This window comes from Epinephelus moara, chromosome 21, assembly GCF_006386435.1.
Source record: "Epinephelus moara isolate mb chromosome 21, YSFRI_EMoa_1.0, whole genome shotgun sequence".
Lineage (NCBI taxonomy): Eukaryota > Metazoa > Chordata > Actinopteri > Perciformes > Serranidae > Epinephelus > Epinephelus moara.
Genome location: NC_065526.1, coordinates 25,001,426 through 25,013,337, shown reverse-complemented (window position 1 = coordinate 25,013,337; position 11,912 = coordinate 25,001,426). Strand labels below are relative to the sequence as shown.

At 39.7% G+C, this 11,912-nt stretch overlaps 1 protein-coding gene across 1 annotated transcript; it reads right to left on the bottom strand.

Annotated features, from left to right (window-relative positions):
• Positions 1 to 1,152: 1,152 nt before the first annotated feature.
• Positions 1,153 to 10,635, bottom strand: dapk3 (death-associated protein kinase 3). Its single transcript, XM_050074390.1, has 9 exons — positions 10,549 to 10,635; positions 9,640 to 9,737; positions 7,411 to 7,771; positions 5,460 to 5,589; positions 5,213 to 5,261; positions 5,098 to 5,124; positions 3,652 to 3,804; positions 3,492 to 3,537; positions 1,153 to 3,247 (listed from the first exon to the last, which is right to left on the bottom strand). Exons 2-9 carry the CDS (start codon positions 9,699 to 9,701, stop codon positions 2,717 to 2,719), a joined length of 1,359 nt encoding a protein of 452 aa, XP_049930347.1. The 5' UTR covers positions 9,702 to 9,737; positions 10,549 to 10,635; the 3' UTR covers positions 1,153 to 2,716.
• Between the last annotated feature and the right edge of the window lie 1,277 nt (positions 10,636 to 11,912).

Genomic DNA, 11,912 nt, shown 5'->3' with positions numbered 1-11,912 from the left:
CTCTCAGGAAAACTCATCTGCACGCTTGTCATCCTCACCAGGGTCTTGACCCGACAGCAGTTCATCATCGTATCCGACTTGTGCGGTTGTGAGGCTGGTTGGATGTGCTGCCAAAGTCACGGACACAACAATGCAAACAGCTTATGGTAGTGAAATGTACATTCAGTTCACAGGCAACAGCTCTGGTGGACATTCCTGCAGTCATGAAACAAGTGGCAGTTCCTTAACTTACTACATTTGTGGCATTGTGTTGTGATCAAACTGTACATTTTATTGTGACCTTTGTAGTAATGATGCTGTTTAATTAGCATCCTGATATGCCACACCTGTCAGGTGGATTATTTCAATAAGGGAGAAGTGCTCATTGACACAGATTTAAACAAATCTGCCACCAAAGTTTGACAGAAATATATCTATTGAGTGCTTAAAAAACTCTTAGCTCTTAAACTTAAACCTGTGAAAAATGGAAGCAAAAACAAAACTGTTGAGTCTAAAATTTTTTCAGTGTACATTAAGTATTAGTAACAAAATGTTCTTAAAAGTAACCTCATCATAATGCAGAAAAATAGCCTATGATAGTGTTTTACATTACAAAGGCATTTTACTGTTGTAGCTCATTGCGGTGGGGCTAATCTAAATATTTTATGTACTTTTGGGTCATTTAAACTACAACTCATTATCATATTGCAAAAAACTCACCATGTTTTGTATTAGAAGTAACTGTATCTGTAAATAGTACATGGACTTGCACTTGTATGGTGCCTTTGTAGTCATCTGACCACTCAAAATGACTTTACACTACTTGACACATTCACATTCACACACACATTCATACACTGGTGGCCGAGGCTACCATACAAGGTGCCACCTGCTACTCAGTTAAACATTCACACACACACCCACACACTGATGGCAAAGCCTTTGGGACCAATTGTAAATCAAATCAATGTGATGCAGTAAAAAGTACATTTCCTTTTTGAAATGTCGTGCAACAGAAGTATAGAGTTACTTAAAGTAACAGTAAAACGGGGCACAAAGGACAAACAGAAACGTGCATAATTATAATGGGTGAGGACAAACTGTACCGATATAAAAATTAGTTTCCATTCACACAATAACAACACACAAATACAACATGATAATAGTGATAACTTTATTTGAAACGAGCCCTGACAGTTCAGCTCTTTCTTACACTTTAGAGACAGATTAAAATAGATTTTGGAACACTGCTATAATCATTTAAGTGCAAACGAGTACATTTCTCTACTGAAAAAATACTACAGACTGTCACACACTTTCTATGCTATACATGGGGAATGTGTCGCCTGGATGGGAAACTTATCAGTGGAATGTTCCGAGTGTGCAGAGACGCTCACAATGAAAACAGAAACACTAACGACAGCTGCGGTATAGATAAAACGTTTCCATGCACACTATTTGGTTTACAAGGCTACTGTGCAAAGGTTGTTGCGTTTAAGACGATGAGCAATATCAATGTGATAGAAATGTCATTAACTCGATGACAGATGAGAGCTCGCAGAGGCAATACGGTCGATCGGTTTACAGGCACTGCAAAGACAAGTTTGTACATTCAGAATCTGGTAATGCTTTTTATAACGGGTCTGTGAATTCAGATTCATTTCCGACTGATTTTCTGGGAGGTTTCCTGGAAATAAACTTGGAATTTGGAACTAACTGCGGTGCCCGCTAGCTCACCTGGTAGAGCAGGTGCCCCATGTACAACCTATGGCCCTTGGATGCATATCATCTCGCCCTGTTTCACGCTTTATCTGTCCTATCAAATAAAGGCAAAAAGACCTAAAATAATATCTTAAAAAAGGGACAAATTGTAGCTAAAATAGTGAGTGATCAGTTTGTAATCTTGTGGAACTTTAAGACTTTTAGTCAAGAGGACAGCAGGTGAACTGGATGTCCAAAATGCATCGAAGTTCGTCAAATACAAAGAATAAAATTTCCAATAATGACTGAATGATTAATAAACATTTACTGGGGTCTAAATGGAGTAATTTCAGCAACAGGGCCTTCTTTTTCCTGGAAACCTTTCAAGAAATTCAAAAATCTTTACAAAATCACAGATCGGTAAAATAAAGCATTACCCAGAATTTTTCTTTTTTTCTATCCTGAACGTTTACGGTTATTGCATCCTTTATATTCGACACTCTGTCCCAACATATGAGAGAATTTTATGTCAGCTGCAATCAAATCTGAAACTTAACCAGATAAATAAATACCCCCAAAGATATAAGTTGTATATTGTGAAGCTTTCTCACATAACTGGCCAACCTAAGGCAAACGCAACTGAACAGACGTCTATGGCTTTTACAGCACAAGGACATTCAGATGTTATGTTTCTACAGGGCTAAGAAAAGTTGCAACATAAAAAAAGCCAATACAGTTGTAAATAATTTTGTCAAATAACAGTACAAAAATCTCTAAAATTATAAATTAACTTCTGAAACACAGGAATGAGCCTTTCCGTGGGGGAATGGGTTCAACAAACTGCCTCTCTGCTTCTCGCTGGTTGTCTCAAGCATGATGTAAAAAGAGTGGAGCGTTTTTCCCGATGTGAGCAGCAGCATAGCTTATGATGACAACTGACCCACTCAAACTCCACTGTGTGTGTGGGACACGTGCAGAGAAGACGGGCAGGAAGATACTTGAGGATCAAAGTGTCATTGCTGGACGTCCGCCCGGCTCAGGGCATGCTGCTGAGGCCGTCCTTCTCTGCAGACATGGACTTCACCAGCTCCTCCACCCAGCGGACCTCAGAGGCCACCTGCTCAGCCAGGACCTCGTAGCGGTTTTCCAGGCGCCCGTACTTGCGCTTGAGGATGTTGGCGGCCTGCATGGTGAGCCGGGCCTCCTCCTGGCTCTTCTTGCGCTGTGTTTGAGTGCGCTGCAGCTCCTGGCGGATGTGGCTCAGGTCGCTGGAGATGCTCTGGTTCTCCTCCTTGTACCAGCCCTCCTTCTCCTCGTATATGGACAGCAGCGCCGCCACGTCCTCCCGGCACGAGCGCTGATTGCGCTCTAGTTCCCTCAGGCCCTCCTCTGCTGCCGCGATCTCCTCGAGGACCTGGGAGAAGCGCTCGAAGTTGACATAAGTGTTGTTGGGTGGCATGCTGGAGTGGGATTTGATGGTGTACTCCTTCAGACGAGTGGTCTTGAGACGACGGCGCTCAGTCTTATGGTCTCTCTCCTCCTGGCGGACATTTCGCCTCTTAATCACCTGCAGAGGGGAAAATGGAAAGGTCTAAAATGTGCCAACATATACACTCATACGTCTACAACAATCTAAAATCTGCCAATATATCTGTCTCACTCTATTTTCTGATAAAAGAAAGAACAGAGCCCACTCAGTCATGTGTGTATAAGCTGAAAAAAGTCAAATGTATCTATATAACACTTTTTCAAGCCTGATTGTGAATGCTAACACAACGTCTGCAGATATAAATGCTGTATAAAACACCCACCTTAATCCAGGGGTGTTCAAGACTGTCATCAATCGTCATTCTCTTCCTGCAGAAGAAAATAATCCACCAGTGAGAAAATGACACAGCAGAGACTTTCATGTTTACAGTACATGACATTTTTCTTCTTTAATTTTGGCATAAAATCTGAAAATGGTCATACTTGGGATCCTTGACCAGCAGGCGGCGTATGAAGTCCTTGGCAAGCTCACTGGTGTTGCTGAAATACTCCTCGTCAAAGTCGTAGTTGACGGCTGAGATGTTTGTCAAGGTCTCCTGCTTGGTCTCACCCAGAAATGGTGAAGCGCCACTCAACCTACAGGAACACAAACAGGAGAATTTGCTTAATAAAACAACAATGTTCATTTTGTTTATGAAAACTCTGACTAAATATGTTCATCAACTACCTTTTTTCCCCATGAATAAGACGATGACGAGATGGCACAAACGTCATTTAACACTAAGTGTGACTACATCAACATGCAGTATTTTACACGAAAAATACAAGACTTAAATGTAGTAAAAAAACAAACAAATACTTTACTAAAATCTCTCTTTATTTTTAACAAAAAAGAGGAGATAAAACCCTATGTTATGTATCATTTACAATTGGAGAAAATCCGTTGTTTTATTAAAGGGTCAACTGCACGCTTCTTTGACACCTGGCAACCATTATTAACTTTGTGACAAATAAAGAGGCTGAAAAATAGCAATGAAAAATGCTATAATCTCCTACTTATGTCACACAAGTTAATTAATTTGTCCTCATTCCAAAAAAAAATAAATAAAATTAATTTATTTTATATACATATATCCTTTTTTTATTCTTATTAATTCATTTATTTTATTTCATTCATTTTTTTTCTCTCGTTCTTATCTATTGGACTTCCTTTGGCTGGTCTGGCTTTCTCTGTTTGCTCCTGGGTGGGTGGGGTTGTCTTTTTGTCCATGCTGGTTCTGTGTTTGTTTGTTGATGCTCTGTGCATCTTAATTGAATTATAAATAAATAAAAATACCCTGTTTTAAAATATTACAGACTTTTTTAATCGCATGCAATAGTTCCAACTCTCTGTGCTGTATGTGCCATATCAGGACGACACCGGCAGAACACAACGAGCACAGTCAGGAGGACAGAAAGTATTAGGACCCAGGCTAGATGTTGAATTAAGTTGGTTCAAAATAAATATGTAAATCAGAACATGTTTAATGTCTGGATGTATTTCTTAAATTGATACTATTAGACCACTAGACCAGACACTTTCTGCAAAGCTGCACTTAGTCATTCAACCTTGTTTCTTTCCTTCAGATAATGACTGCATCAAATCTTATGTGAAATAAGTTTAACAAATTACAAAATTATTGGCTTAGATTGAACGAAATGTTCAATATGAGCTAATGTCAACAGTTTTCTTTGACTAAGGTAAGACCTAAATGCCCAGACTTGTAGTCAACTAAAGCGTGACTAAACAGAATAAGGTTGATTATGAAATGATGCAAACTAACAAAGACATTTGAGGCTTAATGGCTGACAAGATCACTACTAAACAACATGAATGAGGGATGCAGTGATTTATATTTCCAAGATGTCATGATGTGAAATTTTACTCACAGGATGTATGTAATTACTCCGATGCTCCTGCAGAGAAGAGAAGAGCCAAACATCAATGAAACCTGTCACACAAGTTAGTATACAGCTTCAAAAAACAAACATGTTGACATCTTACCACATATCCGCCTCCAGTCCAAGTGGCTCATAGTTGACTATTTCTGGAGCTGTAAAGCACAGAGGAACCAACACTTAAACTCAAACCAGATGTGGAGATCTGTAACGCACCATCATCCACTTACAAGGTTTAGCTTACTTGCCAGAGTGGGCACACGCTGACACAAGAGCAGATTTTTTTTAGTGGAACTTTTTTTTTTAACTTTATTTGTGAAATGGATATTCAGGAAGGAGAAACATGAACTCACCCACAAACTCTGGTGTTCCAAAAATGTTCTTGAACTCGTTTCCTGCTTTAATCTGATGAGCAATCCCAAAATCAATCAGCTTGATCCTGGGGTTGGGGACGTTCTTGTCCAGCAGCATGATATTCTCAGGCTGAAAGAGAAAACAATACAGCTAAACATTATTGACAGAACAAGGTTTTAGTGTAGTACACATATAAACAGAGAGCTAAGAATGACAAAACGTAACCAGGACACCAGCTCAGCTCTAAATGAACATTGGCATTGAGGCAACTTTTTAAGATCCTCTGTCATGGTACTCATCTCTATCTTATCATTCATTCCTTTAAGGGTAATTCTGACTGATAATATAATAAATAATACACTGGGCCAACAGCGCCAACATGGGAAAGATTACACTGTTTATATGTAGCGCACAGCAGCAGCATACCATAATAAATAGTACTATATGCCACTAAGAATTTGTATATTATACCGCTGGGGAGCAGCATGCGGATAATAAGTGCTATATGCCTGTAAAGCAGCATCAGTGAACCATAAAACAGCAGCAACTTAACATTAAGAAATGACACAAACAAAAAAAGTGTTGTACCATCAGCTGCATTTTCACTGTACTGCACTTTATCAATTGGCAACAATCGGCTGTACTGTTATGTTGTATGAAGGGTGCTACAGTATATAAATCAAGTTAATTGTATTTGGTAAGGCTTAAAGGTTGGTTTTTCTTGAAAACTTGTACTACAATACTGACAGAATTTTCTGGATGTATTACACTGTTGTAGCTGACTGATGAAAACTGAAATGGCACATCTGTTTGGTCATCATGACTAATTATTACTATTTTTTGTGTTGTGTATCTTCAAGGGGACCCATGATGCTCATTTGTAGGTTCATACTTGTATTTTGGGTTTCTACCACAGCATGTTTACATGCTTTCAGTATTCAGTGGTCAGAAACCATTTTATTTTCCCTCACACTGTCTGTGCTGGCTGGGACACCTGTATTCATTCTCTGTCTTAAACGATCCGTTTCAGTGCCTGTCTCTTCAAGCCCTCCTCCTGAAAAATCCCATCCCACTCTGACTGGTCAGTGTTTCCAGGTCTTCCTCATCTTTACATCTCTACACAGTCATTGCATCTGTGGAATTACATTTTTTTGCAGCACTTTCTACCATGAAAATCATCAATAAAAGCTTCTTAACCGAGGGAGTCTGATCCATAATCAGGGAGAAATTAACAACTTCAGCAACCAAGATTACACATTTCCCTGACGTTAGCATGTAGCTACATTTTTCTTATCAGTGCTTCAGTTGACACACTGCCAGCGATGACCTCCAGAGAGATCCCACTCTCCCTGATAAAGAAGCTAGAGAGTATGCACACTGTTGGATGGATGTGAGAGAACAAACTGCACACATGGCTCACTCTTGGCATTGACTCTGATGGCAACACAACAGTTCTGCTGCCTCTGAGACTTTGTAATCCTCCAGTGTATGTAACATTAACACTTGTAGTAGCGTGCCTGAAGCAGATGACCATATAAAGAAATCATCACAAGCTGACATCAGAGTGTTGCAAAAGTAGACTAAAAGAGTTGGGAACCGTATTCAGAGTAGCCTGAAGCCTGAGGTTTCTGCTCACAGGGATTACGTTTACATATTGTTTACCTCATTATTTGAACCTTTGGCCACATTTAATTAAGGAAAAGCACAATCAGTCCATTTAAAGCCCCAAAATATCTTCATACATACATACATACAAAGATATTCAGGCAAATTATTGCATCAGTACCACCAAGCAGCATGACAACCTTGCTCAGCCCTGTCCAGTCTTTCACACGGAAAAATCTCTCAAACATAAACCTCTTTTCACTCCTTAACGGGAATTCTCAGTAACACGCCAACTACGACTGTTGGCCCTCGTAAACGAATTCTTTCACCACACAGACCACTGACCTTGAGGTCAAAGTGAGCGATGCGTTTGGAGTGTAAATAATGAACGCCGTCCAGGATCTGCTTTAGAAACTGGGTGGCCTCCTCCTCCGTCAGAGACTCCTTCTCAGCCAGGAAGTCAAACAGCTCTCCTCCGGACACCAGCTCCAGTATCAGGATTACGTCGGTCTTGTTTTCGAAGATGTCATGCAGGGTGATGATGTTGCTGTGTTGGATCTCCCGAAGGATGTTGACCTCGCGCTCAATCTCCTCGCGGCTCACCCCCCGCCGGCTGGAGGACAGCCGCCGCTTCTTGATGAACTTGGCCGCGTACTCGATAGCTGTGCTCTTCTCCTTGCACTTACGAACGATGGCAAACTGTCCACTGCAGGGAGGAGAGAACAAAGGGATGTTAAAGAATTATACAAACCTGCTTGCCTTTGGGTTTTTTCCAGCTTCAGGTTATTATAATAACATTATGGATTTAGTGGCTGCTGGTCAGAATACATAAGATATATCAAGACATCGCTTTGGGCTACGATAACTTGTGATGGATTAACTCAGTGCTTTCCAAGTATTTTTGGCTCTTACCCCTTAACATGAAGCAACTTTTACAGAGGTTATGACCCCTTTTCAAATAATTTGATGGATTTTAAGAAGCCTGAAGAGGTGAAAGTATCCAGTTATTTCACATGAAAACAAGCAAAAGTTTGAAAATCATTACTGTAACAAAATATAAATCTTATCAAGTATGTTCTGTTTAAATCATAAAAACCTCATGTTCTTAAGAAAAAAAAATCTGCAGGTAAAGTGAGAACACTTCCATATTTTTCCAACAAAAATCAACTTGTTTTTCTCAAAATTTGACTGTCTCTTTAAAACCAAGAAAGAAAGATGGCAGGTTGGTGCACAAGAATGATGAAAAATGAAACTTAAATTTGGAAAATACTTAAAACAAGTTGATCTTTATAGGATAAATTGGAAACAAGCTTAAGTATTCTCACAGCACTGGCAGACTTCTTTCACTTGCAAACTTTAAGCACTTGGTTGTAGGAATAAACAACTTGGTAAAGGAGATTTTTGCAGTGGTCTTGTGACCCCCTCAGATTTATCATGGGGGCCCAATGGGGGAGCCCACCTACCTACCTAGGTTAGGAAACACTTGGACTAAGCAATGATGTATTAAAATGACTGGAATTTAATTGATTTTTAGTTTTCAAAGAAGTCAGATACACTTGAAAACTGATATGTGATGTTGAAATGCTACATGTGCAACATAGGAAAGTCTCTACTACTGTAGATAGAGATAATAGGAATGAATACAATCTATAGTTTTGTTTTATAGAATCTAGTTTAAAGGGAAATTAATAAGTAACACTGCTGACTTTAACAATAAGACTAATGTGCTGGTGGGAAGAAAGCATTTCATGATGCATGACTGGGCAGGGAATTTAATGTTCACCCATTCAATGTCTGCATACCTTTCTATCTCAAAACACACACACACACACACACACACACACACACACACACACACACAGCCCTCTCCTATAGAGACTCCACACCGCAGCAGAGGTGGAAAGGCACATTGAGAAGCAGTGATGTCATAGCTTTGCTGCATTACTGCAGAAAAAAAGTAGCTGGGCTAGAAAGTTGGGTTTAAACTATTATAATTTGCTGACTTGGTCACAAACTATCGAGCACAATGTAAAAAGAATACTAACAGGATATTTAATATGTTGCTGACACAAACACATATTTATATTTTGGCCTTCATGAGAGCTTTTGGATGGATTGGAGCTCATCTGGCATCAAAATGCATCAGAAATACATCTCAGGTAACTTCAAGCTCACATTACTTTTTGTTAGTCAAATCAAAAAACACACATTTGTGCTCAGCAATACAGTTTAAACAAAGAACTGCTGCAGCTACCTGACACCTTGGTCTAAATAAAAGTCCATGCTATGCATGTACTACAAAATAATAACAGTCTTTCAATGTCAGCAGGTAGGCATTTGCATTCACACAACACCACATAAATCTCTGGAGGCCTTCAAACATGGCATAAATGAATAGATCCTAAAGCATCATGAATGTGTCTTGGGTGCATTTACACTTGTATTTAAAGCTGTCCTCCAGCAACTGAGGCACCTCAGAGTCAAGTGTGAACACTGTCTTTTGTAACACAGCAGTTATATAAGATGCATTGTGTTTTGTCGGAGAGGAAACGACAATACAAATGCACAACATACCTGCCCAGCTCCTCTCCCATCTCATAATACAACTCCACATCCTCTTGTCTGAAGCCAGCCATGGTGTGCTGACTGGAATGATGATGTCCTGAGATCCACTGCAGTGCAAAGGTAAAGGACACACACTCAGTAAATACTGGTAGAGACAGGAGAGGACATTACAGACAGCACAGTGACCAAAACAATGCCTGTTAGCAGATCTAAACTGTGATACAAGCCTCAGTTATAAGCCAGAATTGCTATTTCCCACCTACATGTGTGGGTACCTGGGCTTCTTTCCTCCTTATTTGGCCCGAGTCAACACAGCTTTAGTTTTCAGACACTTTCTGGCTGATGTCAGACCTCTGCATACCAGTCCTACTGACATCATCTCCTGCCCGGGACCAGCCACCTCTTACTCAATTAAAGGGACTGGGCTTTAGCAACACTATCGACAATTTGGCTTTTTCTTAATAATGTGAACCCTGATTAATGAGACTGGTTTATAGAAATGTGGTGAAATAAAACTAATTCTGATTGTAGCTTTTAACACAGATGCTGAATAGCGACTCTGCCGTTTGTTACAAGCAGGCAACAGATATTTTTTCCGAGGTGAAACAGCAATTAATGTCGAGCTCATAGCCACAAACACAAAAAGAAAGCCATGCATAAACGTACAACATATTAACTGAGGAACAGAAACACGGTTAAAAGAAGAAATAAAGGGAACACCGGCGACGGATGGCAGCTAGCTTAGCCGGTTAGGTAGCTAGCTAACGTTAACGTCCTGTATAAACACCGGCTTTCACTTTTTGTCACTAGTGTTAGCTGCTCCAGAAAGGAATACATAATTCAATAACACTAAAACACTGGCAGCAAGTAAATATTTAATAAAATAATAGTAAAGGCAAAGCTAGAAAGTGTACTTACAGTATGGTTAGCTACGAGTGCTGCATTCCTCTCCAAAGTAACGTTGGTTGTGTGTGTGAATTCCCAGACTGAGCAGCGTGAAGCTAGCATCAAGGAAAAACACAACTTCCGGTCCTCTGTTTCAAAATAAAGGCAGTTCAATATGCAGCTGAATCAAAAGTAGATGGGCCGCTTAAGTGATAGTTTATTTGTGGTACATTGTACAGTATCTAAAAATGTGTAGGTCTTTAGATAGTTTTGTACAGCACTGGTGGTTCCCCCTACAGTGATGAATACATTTTGTCTAGACCTAATCATTCTCAAAGGACACTGAAATCCCAGAAACATTCTTTGTGTCCTCACCAGAAATCCACTTTCATCAACACTTGTTTTTTTCTTGTTTTATTAAGCTAATTCTTGTGTTTTTTTAAGGGACTGCTTGTGTCTACTTTAAATGGTTGTATTTTGTACACAAAATCACACCATTTATTATAGCCAGAAACTAAGAAATATGGTTTGTTATGGTAAGAAAGTCCCACTCCAGCCACTCCTACTCTGGTGAGTAAAGTATAGCCCCTTAGAGTGAATCTTCTCAGATTTGAGTGTTTTGAGTTTTTAGGAACTAGGTTTACACAACCTGGGATAGTTTGGATGATTTCAGATTCCTGGTTATGGCTCTGACCAGTGGTGTCGTGGAGGGTATATGCAGGTACCCATCTCTTTTTCTGTCCATTTACAATATACCCACCTATAAGCCAAAAAACTGATAGAGTATACCCACTGCCTCCTCATCGTACATTCACTTCATCAACTACGACGACACCACTGGCTCTGACAAGCGCTCTAACAATTTATTTGCCATTTCAACTGTAAAAATCTGTAAAAATCTAAATTGGAACAATATTTCTTGATATGGAGTAGACATTGTCATAAGAATTTCTTTGTAATGACCTTTAAAGCAAATAGAGACCGGAGCCGAAATATCAAAGTTTAACAGAATTTATTATCTTGTACAAGAGGAGCGTTTCAGAGTGCAACACACAAGATGAGGTTACAGAGAAAAGGCTCCCTGAGGAGCATACACTACAGGCTTTTATACAGTATATTTGGGCGTTGGATTCAGGAGGTTTCAGTTCCCCTAATCTATCAAGTACACACTTCATAGATAACAATGGTTGTCAGTTGGTGTGACATCTTGTCTCACTGTCCTCCGGATGACCTTGTCCTCGTCCTGTCTCCGACCCTCTGTTTCTCTCGTTTCCTCTTACATACAGTCAGGTCCATAATTATTTGAACAATGATACAGTTGTCATCATTTTGGCTCTGTACACCACCACAATGGGTTTTAAATGAAACAATGAATACCTGCTTAAAGTGCAGACTCT

Coding starts and splice junctions, on each gene's coding strand:
- dapk3 (XM_050074390.1), bottom strand. CDS start 9,701: ATGGCTGGCTTCAGACAAGAGGATGTGGAGTTGTATTATGAGATGGGA. Junction 5,262..5,459: donor TGGAACACCAGAGTTTGTGG/GTGAGTTCATGT, acceptor TGTGCTTTACAG/CTCCAGAAATAGTCAACTAT. Junction 3,248..3,491: donor TTGAACACCCCTGGATTAAG/GTGGGTGTTTTA, acceptor TCCCCTCTGCAG/GTGATTAAGAGGCGAAATGT.